Here is a 24,156-nt window from a genome sequence, read left to right as displayed (position 1 = left end):
ACTTGGCTCTATAGTAAAGCAATAGTTATCTCGATACCATCTAAATAATGTAAAAATCTTAGCTATGAAAAACTACACGCATGAAAATCCTTAGCCAAGATATATGTTTAAGAAAATTAATTATGAAGTCTAACTTTCAACATTGAATGCGTGACAGGTTTGAACAGAGATGGCCCAAAACTAATATGCACTAGACTTTTTAGGGCAAATATTTCTTCAATTATCAAGATGAGATTTGTTTCTGGAGTATTTTTATAAAAATCTGATCTGTATATGTTTATAATAAGTTACTCACAGCTGCCAAATGGTTTGGTCATTTTTATAACCAGTCATTAGAGCCTATGGCTTTTCAAGACTGTGGACATAAAGTCTTCAAATCCAACATTTTTTAATTTTTAAATTTTAATTATTAATATTTATTACAATTTATTCACTTTAGATCCTGACTGTGGCCCCTCCCTTTTCTCCTCCCAATCCCATCATCTCTCCCTTTTCTTCTTCTATGTGCCTCCCCTAGTCCACTGATGGGGGGGGGGGTCCTTCTATCTGACCCTAGCTTATCAGGTCTCATTAGGACTGGCTGCATTATCTTCCTCTGTGGCCTGGCAAGGCTACACCCTTCAGGGGGCAATGATCAGAGAGACTGTTACTGAGTTCATGTCAGAGACAGCCCCTGCTCCCCTTACTAGGGAACCCACTTGGAGACTGAATCTATTGGCTATAGCCGAGGAGGGGTTTTAGTTCCTCTCCATACATATTTAAAGACAAACTGTAATTATTGTTTTTGAAAGATAGCTACTATTGTAGCTTTGATATCTAAATAACGAGCATTTAAGACTAAAATAATATGTGAAGGACATATGTAAATTTAAGGAACTGGGTAATGGCTAGTTCACAGAAATAAGCATATTAGTTATATTTTCTGTTTTTCACAAAGTATCATTCATAATAAAGGATGCCAGAAGCATGGGTTCAGAATGAATAGTCTCAGTATTTTGATCTGGCTCTATGGTACAGTTGCCATTGATATTTTACTGTCAGAAAGAATATAGAAAATTATAGACTGGTTCAAGTGAATCAAGACATTTCATATAGAGGCTGTCTCTGTATAAATGTTTTAAGTATATTTATGAAAAATGTTCTAGTCTGTCTAAACCACTTAGAGTAGAGGATCTCAACACGTGGGTCACAACGTCTTTAGGGTTCAAACAAGCCTTTCACAGGGATTGTGTAGCAGAAATTGTGCCCACCAGATATTTACATTATGATGCATAACAGTAGCAAAATTACAGCTATGAAGTAGCAACAAAAATAATCTTATGGTCGGTCGGAGGTCACCACAACATGAAAAACTTTATTAAAGGGTCACAGCATTAGGAATGTTGAGAGCCACTGATTTAGAGGGAAATATATGGAAATAATATATAAATTGTCCAACAAACAGGAAAAAAAATCCCAAGTAGACAATAGGATTATTTGCTTTCTCAGGTTCAGGAATGTCAATCAAATTCTGTCCACCGAAATGTAATATATACTTCTGCACTAAAAGTAAAATGTAATTACAGTGGAATTTCTCAGTAGACATGAGATAGGCCGGGATTTAAGCCAGATACCCAGAATAAGACAGGATCATAGCTTCTGTCTTTTTTGTATGCCTACTAACTGTTTAGGAGTAAGATCAATTTTGTCTATTAGTAGTCTATAATAAATTCTACTTCTTTTCCGACTTACCTCAATTTAAATTTCTGTTAAGACAGAGGTTCTAGTGTGTGGTAACTGATACTCCCAATATGTTGTGTAAGCCTTAAATATTATTATTTGAACAGTTTATCATAGCAAAAGTTTCATATGAGAGGTATTTTTAAAAATAAGTCTTATTTCATTAGGTTAGTTGAAGAAGCCTGTAAAATAAATGGAATTAAGTCTTGCATACATTTCAATTCATGTAACATTATGAAAACTACAAGATTTAAAATATGGTTTTATACTCATATAATTCAAGGTTTTACTAGACTTTATTCAATATTTTTCATAGCAGAATCATTATGAGATTATATTTATATATTATGTTTTAACAATGAACCTCATACTAATTATATACTTGTGTTATAATTTCTTATATTAGTTTGAATAGCTGGATATAAAACTTTTTAAATCTTATGTCAACTGTGTATAAATTACTAAGTTATAGATCAAGTTTTTAATTTAGTAACACTTTTGATACTAGTTGAAATTAAACCATTTTTCAGTTACATAGCAGGCTTAAAGAAGTTACTGTACATTGATCCTTACATTTTTAGAAAAAGAATAAGCCGTCTTTATTGTAGTATCTGTACTCAGGAATTACAACCATAAACTGATTGTCTTTGTGTGTGATGTCTCTAGGGACCAGTGGGGGAACAAGGAGAGAGAGGAGAGCATGGAGACGAGGGCTATAAGGTAATCATTGCGAGCTACACACCTTGCTTCTAAATTTAAGTAGAATTTCTCCAAAACCGTGTTCAGTTTCAAACAGGCAGACACCCAAGATCATTGGCCATGCATTCTGTTCTGAGTTCAGAAGACACCTAGCTCGTTCTGCTGTCTAGCATCATCTTAGTTTCTTCCCGCGGGTGCTTTATTCTCATCATAGCTGGACTTAGCACAGGGGAACCCTAACGCCCCTACTTAAGTGGATCTGCCAGCCCTAACTAAAGTAGACCTGATTTACATCATGGTGCAGAGCATTAGATCACCTCACCACTTTTTTATTTGTTGTTTTTTTTTTTTCTTTATTACTAGTCTTCACTCATCAAAATGCCAGACCTATGAGAATAAGAATCTTTTCTTTCTCTTTCATTACCGCATCCCAATTTCTAGGATGCAGAGTCCCTGGTATGGAGTAGAAATCTCATAAAAGCAGAGAAAGAGATGGATAACATGGTGGCACCCTGGCTTAAATCAGCCCTTTGCCTCTTCCATTTCTTAGATTTTGTAAAAGAGACTTAATCACCTGAAATGGTTAGCCCACATGTTATTTTTAGACTCATGTTTAGACTTATTTTTAGTCTCATGTTCCCATTGATAATGATTTATGCTCTTGCCTTCCATCTCTTGTCTCTTGTTCATACTGTCTGTTTCCCTGCACTTTATGTCTTATTTCTTTGCTCAAAAGATGCTCTGCCTGCTCCCAGTATCACATTATACTTGCTTACTGATACCCTATCTGCAATTCATAATTTGTCTCTAACTTTCCTCTTCCCTGACACACTCTAACAGCAACCTTGCCCTCTCCAGCCCTATAATATTACATCACTCAACACATTTTACTGCCTTTTGTTACTACATTTTTGCTGGCTGTTTTTTTTTTTTTTTAATTACATGGTGCCTTAGATCTTCAATTAGAATCTAAGTTTAGACTACCTTGTATTATTTATTATTTATACCTTGCATGTATTTATTATAATTTTGTCTATTTATTTATTATCAGTTTATTGTATAATGTTTAGTTCTACACCCTATGCATAATATGCTTTTACTAATGAACTGGTGGCCTACTTTACAGAGTTCATCTCTGTCTCACGGACAATGTTCTGTGGTCACTTCTGAAAGACAGACTTAGATTAGCCAAGGTGATCAGACAAGAAGGAGGTAGACAGTTGATTGTCACTGTTAAACTGATTTTCTCAAGATATCTTTTGTCTGAATTATTTCAATAGCTCTCTAACTAGAGTCCCCAGCGGTCTTGCGCCATAGCCCTCTCAAATCCATTTTGTCACATAAATCTCTACTTCCATTCTCTACTCATTCCTCTACCAGGAAGTCTTCACTGTTTTATCTTGCACATGAATCCCCTGAGGTTGAACTTGTCCCTGTTTTGCTTATACAGTCCAATGGCCATTCAGCTCACCCACCACTACTGTCCTCAGACAGAATTGACCACTTCCCTCAAGCTCTTTCACAAGAGTTTACTGTATCCCGTTTAAGTTTTGTTACTTCACAAGACCAGCATTGTCAGCATTTACCAAGAGATAGCAGAGCATGAAGTGAAACTCCCAGGAAGTGCTTTATTGTTGGTAGGAACTGTGCCTTGACTTCATAGAGTCCAAATAGGCACTTGGTGATTGTGTGATCCTTGTGGAAAGGACTCCCTACTATGACAAGCCAAGGAAACAGCAAAGTTATGGCTGACCATCACCATCCTGAACTTTGTAGCTGGCTCAGGTGCTCTGGGAACCTTAATGTAAACATCTATAAAGACTATTTTTCCAAGCAATACCACATTTACAGGCTTTGAAGATCAGGCACCATTGTGACCCACCACTCAATCTTTTGCATTAATACACATTTTAAAACAAAAACAAAAATATTATATTGGTCTAGCATAAGGATAGCAGATTCATAAACATATCCCTCAACTATTGTGTTCTATCCTATTTCAAAGAAGACTCAATATTTAAGTTAACTTCTAGAATACTGTGCTTTCATTTTAAATGATAACACCCTAGGTCACATGACAGAGCTTATTTGAATTAATACACTATTTTCTTTTCCCAGGGCCATGTGGGTGTGCCAGGACTCAGAGGTGCCAGTGGACAACAAGGGCCTCCAGTATGTTGTGAAAGCATTCTGTAATTCTGCCATTTAAAGAAAAATCACATCAATGTAGCTCATTTCTTGTGTGCTTTACATGAGATTTCTCCCTTGGCTTCCATTAAAGGGTGAACCCGGCGACCAGGGTGGACACGGACTGAAAGGAGAGAGAGGATCTGAAGTAAGTGGGATTTATATGAGGCAATATGAACTTTATTGTTGGCTTAAGAAAGCAAACACACTAGTGGTTGCTGTTTCTAATTCAAATAGCCATTCACTCTACTGAATGGAGATCACTGTAAGCCTCTTGGGGGTGGGAGGGTGCCATTAAACACTGATTGACTGACTCATATCTCTTGACTAGCATCTAAACTGCACTTTACCTACCCTGACTTTGTAAAAAAAAAAATTGCCTAACAATATCCCCAAAGGTAGTCTTCTACTAAGGTTTCAAACAGAAATACAAACATTGTAGAATGAAAAACTATCAGTCAAACAAGTTATAGAAGTTATAAACAAGGAAAACTATTCAACACTTGTTAAAGAAGGCTAATAAAAACTGTGTTCATAACAGTTACAATGGCTATAGGGAGCCCCACAATGAGATGTTTAGAGTTGGACAGAAATTGAGTTTGATTCTGAATATAGAACCAAGGAAGATGGATCAAGGGATAGAAAATTACCAAGGATAGTGTTAGCAATGTGGGAGAGTCCAGATAAGGAGACTAACAGCTAACAGGAGTCCTGGTGTGGAGAAGCCAAGGTGATCAGACATCACATGAGGTTAAAGAATCCTGCATCCCCACTTTTTCTTCTAACAGGTTTAGTGTGTCTGGTTCTAGATTGAAATCTTTGATCCACTTGGACTTTAGTTTTGTGCCAGGTGATAAATATGGATCTATTTGCATTTTCTACATGTAGACATCCAGTTAGAACAGTACCATTTGTTGAAGATGCTATCTTTGTTCCATTGAATGGTCTTGGTATTGTTGTCAAAAATCAGGTGTCCATAGTGTGAGGTATTCCAGAAGCAGAAAGACACAAGGTATATACTTACTCATAAGTGGATATTAGACATATAATATAGGATAAACCTACTAAAATCTGTACACCTAAAGGAGGACTCTGGATGAAATGCTCAATCCCCATTCAGAAAGGCAAAGAGGATGGACATCAGAAGAAGGAGAAAGGAAGGAACAGGACAGGAGCCTATCAGAGAAGACCTCTGAAAGACTCTACCCTGCAGGGTATCAAAGCACATGCTGAGAATTATGGCCAACTTTTGGGCAGAGTGCAGGGAATCTTATGAAAGAAGTGGGAAATAGTAAGACCTGGAGAGAACAGAAGCTCCACAAGGAGAACAACAGAACCAAAAAATCTGAGCACAGGGGTCTTTTCTGAGACCGATACTCCAATCAAGAACCATTCATGGAGATAACCTAGAACCCCTGCACAGATGTAGCCTATGGCAATTCAGTGTCCAAGTGGATTCCATAGTAATGGGAACAGGGACTGTCTCTTACATGAACTGATTGGCCTGCTCTTTGATCACCTCTCCCTGAGTGAGGAGTAGCTCTACCAGGCCACAGAGGACAACAATGCAGCCACTCCTGATGAGACCTGATAGACTAGGACCAGAAGGAAGGAGAGGAAGACCTCTCCTATCAGTGGACTTGGGTAGGAGCATGCATGAAGAAGGGGGAAAGAGGGTGGGATTGGGAGAGTAGTAGGGAGAGAGCTACAGGGGAGATACAAAGTGAATAAAGTATAATTAATAAAAATTAAAACAAAAACATATTTTAAAAAAATCCTGCATCCAGAGGGATCAGAGATGAAGGGCAGGGGTTCTTACCGAGCAGACTCTGCTATACTTTGGCTCTATAAACAAGTGAATAGATTGACCAGAGTTGAGGAGTCTGATTGAAGTTTGTTCAAGCAAAGAATCTATCTCATAGGCTAAAAGGAGAAACAGTCATTTGATTATGTATCATATTCTATGTATCATAGACTCAACAATTGGGAAAAGAGACTTTTTTTTTTCATAAAGCAAATTAATTATTCATTATCAATCAAATGGCAGCTCTGCTGGTTCACTAAATTTAAACTTCTTCCAGACTGAGCTGGCTTCAAATATACACAGCTGGTGGCTTTTCAATTGCACTGACAGTCCATGGCTGTCTTGATGCTCACGACATCCTGATATCACAGGCTACTGACTCAAGATTAATATATTTTTTCTAGTAGAAGAGATTGAACCCAGGGCCTTGAACACACACAAAAAAAAACTTCTCTACCACTAACCACTCCTGGCCCTTAATTCTGAACACTTAAGAATATGTACTGTAGCTTAATTTAAAAAAAGGTATAGGAATAGATAGAAAAACAATGGTGAATTTATGTTTCTACTAATGTATAAAGGTGTCCTTACTCAGATATGTGTTTCATACTGGCAGAGTTAGCCAGTACAATGAGGTTGATATGCTGAATAGATGCTCAATAGTTGTTTGGTCACAAGCCTTTTTAAATATTCAGATTATATATGTAGTAACATCACATCTGATTCTTTAATAGAAAAGAATTAGGAGTTAGAGATATAGGTCAGTCAGTAAATTACTGGTTTTGCAACATAAGGACCCGAGTTGGGATTCGTAGAACCTGTATTTTAAAGGCCCAGATATTTAAAATATGCAGAGAATCAGACACAGGTGAATTCCTTAGCAAGTTGCAGGTCAGTGGGGGAGGGGATGAAGAGGGGCTGGAAAGATGGCTTCACTATCGCTCCTGTAGAAGGCCCAAGTTCAGTTTTCAACACCCCCATTGGGTATTTCACAACCACCTGTAAGACCAGCTCCATAGGCTCAAATGTCTTCTTCTGGCACCATGGGCACCTATACTTATGTGCACACAGACTTACACACATAAACATAACTTAAAAATTAAAAAAAAAATCTGCTTTTTAAAAGAGAGCAGAGCCTGAGGAACAATACCCAAAGTTATTTTCTAACACACATGAACCTGCACACACACATATGTGCTTGCACATACACAAACACATGCACACTAAATAAACAAGGATTAATACATAGTTAAGTATTAAAAACTGCTCTGGATGAAGAAAAAGAAATGCAGAGGCACATTGTGTCTTTCATTTTCACTTACTATTTTTAGTGTCTAAAGTGGAAAAAGTTGTGCAACAGCTGTAAGCCCATAGACCAATGCTACATCCTACCCCAGGACGTGGGTGCTTGTCAAGGATTTATCTTAAGTGCCTAAGATTTTCTAATTAAAACTTTTACATTTATCAGAAAATGTTTTAATCTTTTGACATATCTCTCAAATAACAAACTTTCTGGTTCTTGTTAGTATCTGTTAAAACTATAGTGATGAAAATCAAATTCTCGTATGAGACCACTGCCTTTCCAGTGAGCGAGGGAGCTGTCCCAGTGTGTTGGAGCCGAAAGATTCTGAGTCCATGCCTTGACATCTACATGATACAAGAAAACAGTTGCTTTTGATGTGTGCTGGCACATGAAACCCAAAGCAGAATTCAGGACCTCTAAGAGTTTATACTACCACTAATTAATTGGTACAAGGATAAACGCTGATTATGAATTATTAATTAAGGACTCCTTTGGTGGCCAGATGAGTCCTGTCCAATTGCTGTCATCTTGTTTTTGAAAAGCTTTGAGTTTATTTTTTAGATTTAAAAATGCCTCCTTAAAATCATCTGGACAGCAGTCTCGTTTGCGAAATGAAGAAATTTAAATCCCAGAGAGATTATGCCTTACCTAAGATCACAGAACTAATTTGCAACAGAACCAGAAACAGGAACTTAATTTCCTGAGTCTAGCTGTTATACAAGAGCTATTGCTTTGAAATCTTGTATTAATTACAATTTTTAATAAATTAAAATAAAGGTAAATCTAGCTAACTAATGAATTTATCCACTGGGCTTGTGGGAGTAGGTACCTCTAGACAAAGGTGAGGCTAAAAGCCACTGCATCCTTACAAAGACTTCTGTGACACAAATATAAGTGAAAGTCCTGCGAGCCTCAAAGACTAGGACTCAAGCCAAAGCCTTCTTTCTCTCTCAACACCAAACTGCTGGATCTTAGCGAATTACAATTTCTTGGTTAAAAAGAAGAGGGGAAGAAAATTTCGTGCATGAAGCCTTGATTCTGTTTTCTGATCTTGTCTGAAGTTGACCACCCAAGGGAAGTTGGACCCAGCTGAGCTTTGTGATGGCTACCCTTGAGACTTCTTTAGTAAAAGCAAGATCAAAAGCAAAAAGCCAAGGTTTCTATTGACAGGGGACCTTAAACTGTCCTTTATCACCAGAATTTGACCACCTTCTCTAGTCAGAGAACCAGTGGGGTGCCCATGAATGGAAGGCTTCTGAAATGGTTCCATGTGGGCCGTTAGGTGTATGTTTCAGTGCAACCCAAGAAAAAGGGAAAGAGCAATTTCTCGTGTACCCTGAAGAAACTTCCTGCAGCATCTTTTGCCTTTCCGATGTAAAGACAGATATTCTATCCATGGATTTATGAAGGACTTATACTCAAATAAAACAAAATGAGTAGGTTAAGTCTGGCATCGCCAAATACATCTACCTTTATTATATTGAACTTGGAGCGTTGTTTGGAGTGTGACTCCTTCCTTTCTTAGGGTACTAACCCAGTTATCGATCCAGTATCAGCTTGCACAACAGCACACTTCCCTCACCTTAGGTCACATGTGATTTCCTGTGTGATTTACTGCTGAGTGGGGGTGGGGCAAGGATTAGTAATGTTTAGCTCTTAGCCAAGTTACGAAACTATCTAGTGGTACTAGATAGTTTGAGACATTTTAATGTAAAAATTCTCAAAATAAAATACAAAAAAGGGGGAACTGTAGAGAGCTGCGGAATGCTATGCCTTAAAGATGGAGCTGGTTTCCGCCTTCCACCTTCCCGATGGTGAGTGCTCTCTGTCATGAACAATTCCACATTTGTCTAAGGCTGAGGATCTGGCTTGCTTCCATGTATGTGGACCTATCTGCATTGCCCCCGTGGCACGCCTGGGTTGGCTACCCAGAGGCTATTTAAGCTGTGGGCTGGCTTTCCCCAGGGTCCGAGGATTGTTCAAGGTTCCTGAATAAACTGCATTGAAAAAAATATATATATAATGCAGTCCAAAAAGCACTCTGTCCAGGCCCCTGTAACTAAGTGCCACAGGATGTATAGCTTATAAACAGCACAGTCTCATTTCTGGAGCCTAAGCCCAAGACCAAGATGCCAGCGTGGGCAGGTTCTAGTGATTGAGCATCTCTCTATTACAGGATGTCAGCTCCTCACTGTGTCCTCACTGGAGGGCTGGAGAGCACTAACCCCCTCCAATCCTTTCACTCTCAAAAATGGAGCCTGAACGTAGGCAGGCAGCACTTCCAGTGGATGGAGTGGCATGCCAACCCACACACAAAACCTCTGACCTCACCAACCAATGGCTGGCCCAATTTGAGTCGCATGCCATGAGTGAGAACCCACCACTGAGTCTATTAATAATATTCTGCTATACATGCAAACAGGAGGCTAGCATAACCGTCATCTGGGTGGCTTCACCCAACAACCGATGAAACCTGATACAGAGACCCACAGCCAAACATTAGGCGGAGGAATTGAAAGAGCCAAAAACACCACAAGAAAACTCAAAGAATCGACTAACGTGGACCCATATAGACCCACAGAGACTGAACCACGAACCAGAGAGCATCCATGGGAGGGATCTAGGTTCCCTGCCCCCTCGTATGCAACAGATGTACAGCTTGTTCCTCAGCTGGGACCTCTAACAGCAGGAGCAGGGGCTGCCTCGGCCTCTGTTGTCTGCCTTTGGATCCCTTTCCCCTAACTGGACAGCCTTGTCTAGCTCAACAGAAGAAAATGCTCCCTGTCCTGCTTGATAGGCCAAGGTGGGTTGATACCCAGGGGAGGTCTCCCTTTCTCTGAGAAAAAAGGGAGAGGTACAGGGGGAAGGGAGAGGAATGGAGAGGGAGGAACTTGCAGGAGAGGAAAGAGGGAAACTTCCTACCAGGATGTAAAGTTAATTAATGGGAAAAAAACTCAGCACCTCTCAGAGGCCCAAGTGTTACGCCTCATCATTAAGGTCAGAATTTTAGCATGAATTTAGGGAACACACAGCACTTAGTCCGTAACAAGAGCAGTGTTCTGTGCTGTAATCTGAACATAAAGAAACCTCATTGCAAAACCATGGACTTCCTAGCTTCCCTACCTTCCTTCAGCTAGGACAATAACTGTAGCAAGGAATGATACAGAGTAGAGGCCAGCATCTTGGTGTTGGTTAAACAGTTCTCAGTGTGTGGAGGTTGCCACGACTCCCCTTCTAGCATTAGCAAAATGACCTTCTAAAATACATTTCATATTCATAAAGTCCCGTTAGTGTTGTGCTATTAGGAACTGCTTCCTGATGCCCATCCAAGTCTAAAAGACATTCTAGTTGTGATAAGTCTTGAGATATGCCCTCAGGGCACAGCATTTTACTTCTGAAATAATTCCAGATCATCTTTAAAAGTAACCGTGTAATGATGCACAAATCTTATGTTTTGTTATTTGAATGTTTGAAGCACATACATGAAAATGTGCTTAAAAAAAATCAAACTTTATCAGTATTAACTTTATCTATGTCTTTATAAGAAAAACATCTGTCCCGAATGCCCATTCCATGTTGTGGCAGAGAGCTAAATGATGGAAATCTGATTGGTTGGCTACCTCTAACTCCTCTAAAATAGTCAAACATGCTGCAGTTGACATAGGATGCTTCCCATTTGCTTTTTTCTCATTTGACTGCAGTAGCATTCTGGGCTTTCATGGTCAGGAAAGACAGTGGGAAGGTAACTTTAGTCTTCAGTCATCCTCCACACATCCAACAAAATGCATGCCATCCCTAGTTGCCCCCAACTGCCATAATTCCACTATCCTGGCCCCACCTTGGCCTGACTAGCAAAAATTATTCGAGCCATGAGCAGCTTCCAGAGTGCTGGGATGATGCAATGCATACCAGCAAGCCCAGCTGAAGAGTTGGACTTTCTGTCTCTTACAGAAGGTATCCTTTTCCTTTGTGATGCGCATGCTTCTCAATCACTTAAGTCCATCTTCCAAGATGTAACATCTGAAGTTGATTATTTGTGTGTCTGCTGTATCTTTAGCACGCTTGTCTTAAGAACTTACCGTTCCAGGCTGAAACAGTCCCGTCTGGGGTAACTTCAGATGATCTCTCAGAAGTACGCCTGGTAATGACAATACGATGCTTCTCCTTATTTGTACACCAGGTTACTGTTTTTCATGTTTTTCATCTGAAAATAATTTGGGGATCTCATCAGAACAATGGAATGATGTGCAAGGACAAAGTCTCTAACTATCCTGGGAGGCCAGTTACTGCTGAATCAATTATGACTTAAAACACCTCACACATGGGAAAACAAACTGTTCCTTGGGAAATAATACCCATTTTTCTTATTTAAAAGAGTGTTCTTTGTGCTTCCATGGAAGCACATTTTGGGCTCTTGGTTCACATCCATCACCACATAGTAAATGTCTTGTGACCAGGAGCCTTGCCTTCGGATTTCTAGCATGTAACAGATGCCACGACATTATGATACTCAATAAATATCTACTGAATTTAGACACTTATACCCTGCTGAAAGTAGGGTCATTTGCAAAATAATGCCTTTACAGTTATGATTTGAATTTTTAAGTCATAGAATTTGGAGCAAAAAGAAAATTCATATGTGACCTGTTCAAATTCTCCCATGTTTCATGATGGAAGTCTCTCTCTCTCTCTCTCTCTCTCTCTCTCTCTCTCTCTCTCACACACACACACATACACACACACACACACACACACACACCTACCTCCTGGGAAAATTAAATGGCCATTCCACTAATAGACAGCTAGTTGTATATGCTCCTGAGCCATTCAGGCCTCATCATTTTTTTTCCCATGGCTTATTTAAGTCAGTTTATTTCTATCTATTCACAACTGTGCTTCCCATTTTCAGGGTCCTAAGGGGAAAAAAGGAGTTCCTGGTCCTTCTGGGAAACCTGGCATTCCCGTAAGTAACAGACCCCTTTTTATCTTTCCTGTTTTTCTAAACAGAATTCACAACTTTAGCAAGCAGAATAGTCGGGGCCAATTATGTCATGTTGGATAAATCAGACTGTCTTGAAAAATTTCAAACCCCAGCTGGAACACAGAGGGAACAAAATATGACCACTAAACTCAGAACCAAACTTACCGTTTAAATTGAAGTCCCTGCAAGTGAAGGATGCTATTTCCCCGTGTTATGGAGCCCTCCCTGGGGACTCTCACTTCTCTCTCTTGGTGAACCACTGTAAACAGGGAACTTGGGAACATGACCAAGTAAGTGGTAACAAAGGTCAGAGTCTTCAAGAATAATTAAAAAGACATGAGCTAGGTCTTAATTGGAGGGCTCAGCTTCTTATTCTCCTGGCAATTAGAGCAGAAAGTCTTGGGAGGGGAAAGCAGTCCTTTGTCCGAGAATAAAGGTTAATTTTTCCTTAGTGTCAGTGTCCTCCTCTAGCTGGGTAGGTATGTGCCGACTGGCTGATTAGCAAAGATACTGCTCCCGATGCTGCCCAGACAACACTGGGATGGGGGGGGGGGGGGAAGAAGTTGTAAGCACATTTATATCAAAGGCACTACACATAAAACCTATTCGTTCAAGAGTAGAAAGATGTTCAGGCCTGATGTCAGTCACAGGATTATCTGACTTTAAGGAAAACAAGCAGTGCCATAGTCTTTATTCTTTGGGGGGAAACATGAGGCAAGGGATTGCAGAAAAGTCTGATAGCTGCATCTCTACCTCAAAGGTGTCTACCTCTCATCTTTTCTTGACAGCTAGAGAAAAATGGACTGACACGGTGAGAAACGTCAGGGAATCCCACTGAGGCTCAAGCAGTTGCACAATAAATGCCCAATTCACTTTCATTTTTGCTCAGGAGATGTTTTCTTGGACTGATATTGTGGCCTTCTGGATGCTAAGCAAATGTTCTATGCAGTTATTGCCTTAGATCTGTTTGGGTGACTTTTAAGGCAACTCTTTTGCATACACAAATATTAAGTCATTAAGAAATAGTGAAAATTTTATCTTAAGGCAAGGTATAGAAATATATAACCTTCTCTCTACCATGAAATGTCATCTGCATAGTATTGTCTCTGTAATGAAAATAATTTTTAATTACCAAGGGACTTCCAGGTCTTCCTGGACCAAAAGGCTTGCAAGGCTACCATGGAGTAGATGGCATGTCAGGAAACCCTGGAAAGCCTGGGATACTGGGAAAACAAGGACTTCCGGTGAGTAGCATGAGTGCATTACAGTCTTTGCCTCCTTTGCATTGGTATTGGTTAGGACTATGGGGATTTGGGTTATCTTTCTTAGTTCAGGTGTTAGTTCAGATTAAGTCAGTCATTTCTCTAATAGTTATTTCAGAATTGTACTAATGATTTCCAAGTATGTCAGTAGGTACATTCTCCTGGTTATTTTATAGTAGCAATTTATACTTTTGTACATATAAAATTTTTAAAAATAAATAAAGACTAAGGGAGCTCCACTTAGTGGCTCCATAACCAGGCTATGTTTTGTGTTCATCAAATGTCCTCAGCCTTCCTTGGAACATTTTGGTCTTGGCAGTACTTCAAGGAGGTTCTGCCCAGAACAATTTTCCCTTTGCTTTTACAGCTCTAGTATTTTCAATAACTGTGTGGATATTTCCTGTGTTCGTGTAAGGGTGACACACTGATAGAAATTCATTCTTCTTTTTAATGCAAATTTCTAGGTTATTCTATCAAAAAATATAAAACCATGTATTTTTAAAGAGTTGCTTTATTTTTAGTAATGTGTGTGCCTGTGTGTGAGTATATGATCACGAGTGCAGGTACCTGAAGAGGCCAGAAGAGGGCATCAGATCCTTTGAAGCTAAAGTTATAAGAGGTTGTGAGCTGTCTGATATGGCTGCTGGGAACTGAATCCCAGTCTCCTCCAAGAGCAGCAAGCACTCAGCTCATGAACCATTTCTCCAATCCCCCAAATATTTTTTTTGTCTTCACTCAACCATGTTCTATTTTTCTTTTATCAGTGTCTACCTAATCTAGATATGTTTGTCATCTCAGGTTGTATTTTCACTTGAAACATTAATAATAATTAATTATTTTCTTCTAATAGCCCAGTAAAATTGAGCTTTTTAATTTTCCACTACTTGGATATGGCTATCCATTGATTTGTTTCTCTTTTCTTAAGTAATAAATCATCCTACTTGTTTATTCAAATATGACAAGGCAGTGTGTATAAACCCAAGCCCATATTAATTCTTTTTTATTATGGTGAGTTACCTCATATATTTAAAAATAAAAAGAAACTGAAACTATTATCTATCCAATCTAAGTATTTCAGAAATAAACATGAACTCAGGATCTGTCTGAAGACATGAATATTTTTAAGGAGTTTTTAACACAATTTCTATTTATTTTGGAAGAAATAAATCAGAACATTAGGTTAAGGCCTAGATAAGTGTGACATACAGGGTGAACATTTGATTTAAGTAAATATTTTATAGACTTCTGACAGCCATATTTATCTAGAGAATTTTCTTTTTTCTCTTCTTTTCTACCTCCTTTTTCTCTCCTTCCTTCTCCTTTTTCCTCTCTTCTTTCACCTCCTCCTTCTAACAGGATCTTAAGATGTAGCCTGGATTGCCCTTACACTCAACCAGAATTTGCTTTAGTCTCTTGGGTGCAAAAATATAATGAGGCGTTATAGGCATATGACACATACCCACCACACGAGAGGACTTTTTTCTGAGAATCCAGTCTGAAAGAGAACTCACACTGTGCCTTCAGCTTTACCCTGGAAAGCTGGGGTTTTGCTTTCTCCAGTACTCAGTCACCTTGTAATTGACCCAAGGTCCCTTCAAACAAGCCCTGGAGATGAGTCATAGGATATACTCTCACCATGCCATGGTGGCACTTCCTCCAGGAGGATCAGCTTTTCTTCACAAGATTCTGGTCAAGGAATTGGCCCTGAGTCTGAGAACTGACTGAGACCTTTAGCTGAACATATATCCATAAAATCTACAAAGCTTTTCAGTTGAATGTCAACATATTCTAGTAAGTGGTGCATATTTGGCTGATTGTGTGGATTCCTATCTTAAATTAAACATCGTCACAGATCTATACAGATCAAACTATTCTGATTCCACAAAGCCCATGGATCCTTGTAATAACTACTTCCACCTTTTCTCTGATAATAAGTTACTATTCTGGGTTCTACTATTGAGGCATTCCAAAACTACTGTTTTGAACAGAGACAAAATTCTGGTGCATTTCAGAACACCTTCGGAAAACCTGGGTTTCAAATTCCAGTCCACTGACTGCTAATAGTTCTCTCATGTGCCTGTCTGCCCTTATTCATGTTCTACTTACTAGTTAATTTTTATTGAATAAATAGGAACTACTTACTTGAAAGCCATAGTCTAATACAGCTAGAAATATTTTTTAGGTAGCTTTCTGTTGTATCTATTGAATTTTCAGGTAGATGCTGTCTTCAAACAATGGCAAACTTACCCCATATCCATTTCTTTTTCTTCCACATAAGCTCTAAGATACCCTTAATGCTGTGTTTGGAAGCATGAGGAATAGCAGGGCTGTCTACTGCTCTCGTGGAAATGATACATCTAACGCTTCTCCACCAGGAGCACCTCCATCTGCAGTCTATCCCCTTGTCCTGTTTTACCCTTTCCCTTTCTCTCTCCTGGTTTCCATAGATATCTTAGTTTTCTTCTGCCTATTCAAAAGCTGCCTGTTCCTTGTTCACATGGCAGAATAGAGAACTTAATAATCAAGTGTCTGTGTATTGAATCTGTGTTCTGTTTTATTCATATCGTTATCTCTAGCTTCCAACTAACACAAAAAGCAGTGGCATGCCTCTCAACTATGTTTGTTTCTCTGTGACTTTACCCTCCAGTGCTTCTTTATATTGCCACAAGTTTTGACTATTAGATGCCCTGCACTTACTTTCTGTTTGTATTCTCTTTCTCACATTTTTAAGAGGGGTAAACTTAATTAAACTAGCCAATGACCAACATTTTCAGTAGCCTTTATAATAGAATCTTCTAAATTTGTAAGGCAGCATTCTGCGCTCTTAAATGATAACATATTTCATTTTTCCTCATGTTTATAAGACACACTCAGCATTGTGCTGGAAATTCAACTAAACACCATAAGGTTCCAGCCAGGGTAATAACAAGGAAAAAAATGATTCAGGTTATAATGGAAGACATAAAGCTATCTTTGTTTGCATGTAGCACAATTATACACATAGAAAATACGGAATCCGTTTAATCCTAGCAATGTTATAGGATGGATGACCCATACACAAAAATGAACTTATGTACTCATGTCTTGTTTAAGGACGGGGCTGTGAGCAGAACACTGTTCGGGGTCCCATCGTTATGAAACACTAGAGACTGTCCTTACATAACCCATAATTGTGCAGCTTACCACAGCCTGTGATAGGTGGTGTGGCCTTGGCTTCTATTGGTACACCACGTTACAGAACTGAGTGCTGTAGGTGTGATACCTTAACACTACGTTAGTTGTGTGGCTGAAGATAGCCAAACACAGAGAGGCTCACTGAAAATACGTGTGAGGGATTTGTTTAAAGGTGCATGTGGAGCTGGGGAGCACTGCTCAGCAGACACGGCCCTTGTTGCGCCAAGTGTGAGCACTGAAGTCAGAGCTGCAGTTCCGACATGGGCGCCAAGCAAGCCTGACAAACACCTGGAATCTCAGAGGCAGAGGGAGGGACTCCCAGAATGAGGTAACTAGTTAGACTAACCTTACCGACAATTTCAGGTTTCACTTGTGAGACCTGTTTCAATAAATAAAATGGAGAGCAACGGAGGAAGACACTCAAGGTCAACCTTGTACTCTTAGGCCTACACACATACACACACAGGCAAAAGAATGTTGCCCCATTCTAAAGCACTTAGCATGAACAAGGCTGAGTAGCCAGGCAATTGCCCTGGTGAGTCAATGAACAATGGCAAGTGAACATGGAGAGCCAGCCCATGACTCTGCCCTGGACACTTTAGGCTACAGTAAATGTACTTTATGAAACCATTGTACTCAATAATAAATTATTAATACTAAATTATCAGGACATTTACTGTAAATTTTTCAGACCTTTATAGTGACAGAACTTAAAGCACATCCAATAGCTGCATGAAAACATTGTCTGCCTTTGTATTCTTGTTCAGTAGTTACTTCGTATTTTTTAAGCCTTTAGTAAATGTTTAAGCATCCAGATGGGCAGTTAATAGGTGGGATGCCATGACCTTCTGGCTCTAAGGGTTGACACATGGCAAAGCTGAGCTCAGGGGGATCATGTCCTCTGAAGGAGATGAAGCAGCATCAACCTGGAAACTCGACAGATTTGCTGCCTACAGCACACAGTGAGGAGGAGGCTGGTTTGCCTAGTTCGGAGGGAAGTTCCCATAGGGGAGAAGTCCTGGGTCCTGTCATCTGGGAGGTGGAAAGAAAGCTGCACTTGGTAGTCTCTATATGCAGTGTCAGCACCTGGACTGGGAAGGCTTGGCCATTTCCATGGATCAGGGGCACTGGAGTCTTGACATGGCCTGGTTCAGGTCAAATCAAACTCGCTCAGGGCTTCATCTGCTCCCCACAGGAGGAGTCACCCCAGAACCACTACATTCAGTACACAGTTGTCAGCTGCAACAGTGGTGTCAATAATAGCGTTCTGTCCTTCACCAAGCACAGTACACGTCTCAGGGTCCAAACTTTGACTTCCTAACTTCCCTCCGAGTATCATACTTCAAACCTGATGTGCATTGCTTATCTGTGATTATGGGAGCTGCAATTGTCTTTTTTTCTCCCCTTACATTATCCAGGCTCAGTTTCCAGTATTTACAGGTAAAGTTCTAAAACAGCAGTCTAACAAAATGAAACTATGAGCACTGTGGCTTGGCATGTAGAAGAGAGCATCAGCAACTTCAGCAAAGGACCATTTAGTCTGATTAATGAATTGGATCATGAGAGGAGAGAATGGCTAATGACATAACAAGACATTTGGACCATCAGACCCTTCAAGAGAGAAGCTGGTTTCTGAATGAGGAATAGGATAGTGTCTAGGGATAAACCTATGGTCAGAACTTGTCACTAGGGAGACGTTCGAGCACACTTAAACCCTCCTCAGAAGGATAAGAGATGGAAGACATAATGGTGGGAAAGACAGGTCTGAGGGGAATTAGTTGAACAACAAAGCATTCACAGTCCATGTCCATTTCTTAAATTACTCTATCCAGGAACGACTTTTAAAAGGAGATTTGAGCCACACATTCCTTTATATATGGTTAGCACAGAAAGTTTATTGAACTTTGTGATTGAAAAAAAAAATAACAAATTACAGTAATATAAATATTGCTGCAATACACTTCCCAGGGCCATGAAATTGAGTGACATCTGATATTGCCATTAGAAGGCAATCAAATAAGTACTGGATCATAGCCATCACCTACTACTTTTTAACATTTTTCACAGGATATGTTGGGAAGATTTTTGTATGTGTATTTAAAATGATAGGAGGCTCTGAGCGTTTAAAAAGCATGTTGCATCTATCAAAATAAAAACAAATTAGCATCGCCGTACAGAGCCTGCACTGTAACCCCAAGTGTGGCACACCTGTGGGTATTTATGAAGATGAAAATGTTTTTCATAAATATCTCTCCTCATTACAGAATAATTTATATAAAATTGAGATTGTAATGCTTTTTTTTTAAGAATACACTAAATGAACTGAAATCTTTACTGGCTACCTGATGATTAGCACAAGTAATGTTGAAGAAAATAATTTCTAAAGCAAAAGTAAAGCTACTACATTTTTTAAAGCTATTTTGGAAGAAATAATATCATCGCTAAATACAAGGAAGATTCCTGAAGTATTTTCAACCAAGCCTAAGGACATCTTTCCATTGGCCTTTTTTTAAATCATGGCACCATGGTGTTCCTTGGCTTACTTTTAAAGACTCCTGGGTTTATCCACTTAGAAAAATATTTATACTAGGATTTGTAGCATTATGCAACTGCCTAGTTTTCCTAAACAATGTTCTTTCTTTTCTTTTCTTTTCTTTTCTTTTTTTTTTCTTCATTTTAGTTTTGATGTGGCCACAGAATTAAAGAATTCCTGGCATATTAACTCTGCAGTTTCAATGTTTTTCAAGGTCATGTGACCACAGCTGAGGGACAGTACTGGGGAGGCTCACGCTGCCATTGTGAATTTCCTTCTGCACAGATGAGTGCTCTGAGGCCACACAGCTTAGCACATCTGCAGCAGATGGCTCTGCCATGCTGTTCTCGTTGAGCCGGACCTCTGTGCAAACACAGCACCTCAATCATTTAGGGAAAAAATCTTTTCCTTGACAAAATCATAAATCTATTTGTCACTAAAATGAAGACTTACCAGATTTTTTTTTTAAAAATTTATTGCCATACTAATAAAACCGATTTTTTTGTTTTGAAAACGAAGGAATGAAATGAAACTAATAACTTATTTTAGGACAAATCAGTGCTCATTCAAACCTGATTTTTGCTACTCATCAGGTGAATTTGTGTTTAATGTGTGTTTGCCAGACTGAGATTCTTGTCTTAAAGGAGCACTGAGGATCTTGACTGTACCTCTTGTGGGCTGTGCCTAGCACTGGGTAAGAGGAAAAGCCCCCATCAGCGGCCCACCAGTAACCACTGTGGGAGCACCCACAGCCCTGCTGCCCATCCCATCCTCTGGAGCCTGTGACCCAGTCTCACTCAAGAAACTTCTGTTCCTAAGAGGCTGCAATTCTCCCATTAAGAGATCTACTTTAACAAGTCCTGTCAACTCTTTGCCACGAAGGGCCTGATTATCCAATTAGGGCTCGAGCTCATTATAACTTTCTCCCTCTTTTCCTATGGCTGTGTGGGTTGGGCAGATTTCCTGCTCATTAGGATGTCTTCCAGGACAGAACTCAGATTGTTTGGCAGCTTATTAGCCTCCAAGTGAAAGATCTACAGAAGGATAGAAGTTTCCTCGCTGAGTCTTTGGTGAACTCCACCCCATCAGATGCAGCTCATGCTCCGGGGAATGGTGTTCCTTCCATATCTGGCCTCTTGTCTACTTTGCCAGCCCGGCATTCTAGGCTGCTCTTCATGAGAACTGCTCGTTCAAGCATAAAAGCAGCTAAGTTACCAACGTGTACCGTGTGCCAGACACTATCCCAGGCGCTGATTATAAACTAAGTTATTTAACCCCTATGAGGTCAATATAGCTAATTATCTCCAGTTTACCAGAAGGAAGGAGCGACTCAGAAAGACGAAGAGCTTGCCCAAGATCACACAGTCAACAAGAGTGAGAACCAGAATTCAAAACCAGGCAGTCTAGTGTCAACTCCCCGTTCTTCACAATAAGTGGGCTAACTTACTTTTCTTACTATCTCTCCCAATTTCTCTGCATTTTTAAACTCCTTTCCTGACTTTATGCATGCAATTTATTCTCTCTGCTTAGAAAGCTCTTCCACCTTGTCCTTTAATTTGGTGATGGATATTTTCTTAAACTTTCAGGACTTAATCCATATTGTGCGGTGTGTGTACACTGTAAATCAGAGTTCTGTCAGCTCAGAACTTCAATATGCTCATAAGGCTTTCTCCAGCAAAGCCTGGTTCCTTTAGATCTTAATTATTTTTGTTGTTGTCTCACAAGAGGCAGTAAACTCTTGCACAACAGGTATTGCATTTTGTTCTTCTTTGGATGCCTGCCACCTTGCACATTTTTAGGCTCATAAAAGAAGCCCTGAGAATCTTTGAGAAATGTTCTTAGTGTGTTAACTATGTCTATTAAGTGAATGCCAGATTTATATGATTTTTACCGTAAGCAAATGAAATGTTTTATGAAATAAGTTTTATGTATAGGGCCTAAAATATTGTCTGGGCTTATTGAGCCCACATTGTCTCTATATAATAATAAATTTAAATGCTTAATCTAGAATTATTTAGAACACAAATATTTGTTAAGTGCCTGGCATGAGTGAAGACTTACAGAATTCGAGAATAAGGTGAACAAAAGTTGACTTTATGGAATGAACAAGAAACATCGAGAAAGTTTTAATATTTGACCTTTAACAAAAGTCAGAATTTATGGATTGATAATATGGATGGATAGAATGGTGGACACTAAATTATAAATAAATACATACATACATACATACATACATACATACATAGATGCAGTGGATAATTTCAAATCTTGTTTAGAGCAAGGAAAGAAGCAGTTATGTGATAAAGCATCATGGGAGAAGTAGGTTGAGTAGGGAAGCCTTCCTGAGAAGGTTATAGTGAACCTGACTGAGGTAAGATGAATCCAGATATGAAAAGAACCTCTGAATAAAAGGAACCAAAATGAAAATGTCCATTGTCAGGGAAGAGTTTGGCCTGTTCACAGGACTATTGGAGGATGGAGTGAGATGCACAGATGTGATATTAGTTGCCTTTGATATAGGAAGGTCCACAGTGATTTCTTCACAGCAGTGAGAGATGAGACATGTGTTGAGAGCCGGGTACAGATGAGGCATCTGTGGTCCATGGCAGTCCTGTGGTTGTGTGTTGAGACCTAAGCAAAGGAGGTTTCCCACAGGTCTCCTGTACTATAGTGACTTGTTCACTGTGTTTCAGGAAGAAGAAGCAATCGTTTGTTCTAATGGGAATCTGTAGGTGATGCCTGTGAGGTGATGCCAGCCCAGGGCTGGCTTGTGTTGCATCTGGGTGAGAAGTTAGCTTCACAGACTTGGAAATAGACACAGAGCAAATGCCGCTATCTATCGTTACCAGCTTAGGACGTGCCTCGGGGTACTTCAGCCCCGAAGCTTTAATTTGCTGAGGTGTTTAAGCCACCTCCCAGCTTTAACATACAGCTCTTCACAATCTTACTCTAGCTCTTGACCACGTTGTTTGTGGTCACTGTAGGACAATGTTATAAATGTGAAGCGATTTATATACGCTGTAGCCGTGCGTAAAACTACCCAAAATTACTAGCCCAAGAATTTGTAAACAGCCACTCATTCCGAGGAGGGATCTGTTTAGTAAATCAAATGAAATGAGAACTTCTCCTGGTTTTGCTGTTACAGAAGAAGAGACTCGGGTTATGCTTATGGCTCTTGAGTTTGCTGGCTTTAAAAATCTGCACATCTATGTTGCCTAAAATAAAGAGGAACTTAAGGGGGGTGTTATGCTAAATTTTTATACTATAGAAAGTAAGTTAATGTTACGCTCTCTTCTTACATAATGAATAACCATATGAACATAACCCTATATACATAAAAAATGTGTGGCAAGAGAGATGACAAAAGGAGGGAACCTGTTTTCTTAGAAATTTTCAAAGAAACATCAAATAATATGAAATTCAATGTTATTTAAAGTTTTTTTTCCATTTGACTGAAAAAATCAATAGAATTCACGTCATGAAGGTTTATAATTCGGCCCATGTAACTTTAAAGACATTAGCCTCCACCTGGGCTCCTTCAAATGAATTCTACTATTGCCTGGGTTCCACAGATTTGATTTACCACTGATTTCTCAAGACAGCTTGTTCAGTCCTAGTGAGAGTAAGACAGCTAACGTGAGGACAAAGGGGAGCAGCCAAGAGGGCCTCTTTGCCATCCTCTATACCACGCATACCTGAGTCCCGAACTCTCTGCGTTCCTTCTCGGTGCATACAGGAAAGCCATCTCTTCATCCCTGGGTCTCTCCATTCAGTCCAGACACACCCCTCTTCCTCAATTTACACCAAGTAGGTGAGCACAATAAGAACGTGGTAGTGACAGCTTCAAACACACGGGAGGGGCCCAGTGAAAGAAAAGTACCCACAGTGTGACACTTTCGTTACCTTTACTCATCAGATCCAGGACCTTTCTTGTTAGCATCTCTGGATAATCACTTTCTGTCAAAATTGGCAACATTCTCCAGTATGGCATAAAGGTCGTGAATGTTGGGAGACAGTCTTTGTCTCAGAATCATGGAGCTCCCTGGCTATGAGACATCGTGTATTTTTGTGCCATATTAACTGTATATTTTTATTATTAGATAGTACCTCTTCAAAAAAAAAAAAAACAGATAGTACCTCTTAATCATGAAAATGATAACGAATCAATTAGAGAATACTGGGTATAGATGTAGAAAAGATTTCCTAGTTTGTGCATGAGTGAGCTGCCATGTTAACCTTCTAAGACTCAGGTAAAGAATTCATTGATTTCAGCATCTACGACCAAAATGAATATTTATGGTTTTAATTATGAATTGTTATGGTCTTGTTTGTTTATAAAATTTCCCTGTATTATTTTAGCCCTTTGCTCAATTGTTTGAAGCAAATAATCTTTTGGAAGCCACTGGAGAGAATGCCTGGAATTAGCATCTGTTTCTTCTGAAAACAAAATTAATTACCCATCTGTGTATCCCTAATAAAAAAAATGTTTGTTCT

At 39.4% G+C, this 24,156-nt stretch overlaps 1 protein-coding gene and 1 long non-coding RNA gene across 3 annotated transcripts in view; one reads left to right on the top strand and one right to left on the bottom strand.

Annotated features, from left to right (window-relative positions):
• The window catches only part of LOC110562455 (uncharacterized), a 122,716-nt gene extending 109,771 nt beyond the window's left edge, over positions 1–12,945 (bottom strand). Inside the window, exons 1-2 of the long non-coding RNA XR_002477243.2 lie at positions 12,859–12,945; positions 11,792–11,916 (exon numbers count right to left, since the gene is read on the bottom strand). This is a non-coding gene — a long non-coding RNA (uncharacterized LOC110562455). The remainder of the gene's footprint in view (positions 1–11,791; positions 11,917–12,858) is intronic.
• Col24a1 (collagen type XXIV alpha 1 chain) overlaps positions 1–24,156 on the top strand; it is a 249,978-nt gene that overhangs the window by 186,868 nt on the left and 38,954 nt on the right. The window contains exons 43-48 of one of the 2 annotated variants that reach the window (XM_060392578.1): positions 2,386–2,439; positions 4,537–4,590; positions 4,700–4,753; positions 11,770–11,853; positions 12,622–12,675; positions 13,830–13,937. In XM_060392578.1, coding sequence (XP_060248561.1) covers positions 2,386–2,439; positions 4,537–4,590; positions 4,700–4,753; positions 11,770–11,853; positions 12,622–12,675; positions 13,830–13,937 — 408 coding nt within the window. The remainder of the gene's footprint in view (positions 1–2,385; positions 2,440–4,536; positions 4,591–4,699; positions 4,754–11,769; positions 11,854–12,621; positions 12,676–13,829; positions 13,938–24,156) is intronic. The other variant, XM_060392579.1, reaches the window with a different exon arrangement.

The sequence above is a fragment of the Meriones unguiculatus genome, chromosome 10 (genome assembly GCF_030254825.1).
Source record: "Meriones unguiculatus strain TT.TT164.6M chromosome 10, Bangor_MerUng_6.1, whole genome shotgun sequence".
Classification (NCBI taxonomy): Eukaryota; Metazoa; Chordata; class Mammalia; order Rodentia; family Muridae; genus Meriones; species Meriones unguiculatus.
The sequence above is the reverse complement of the archived record's forward strand: the minus strand, read 5'-3'. Positions and strand labels throughout refer to the sequence as shown.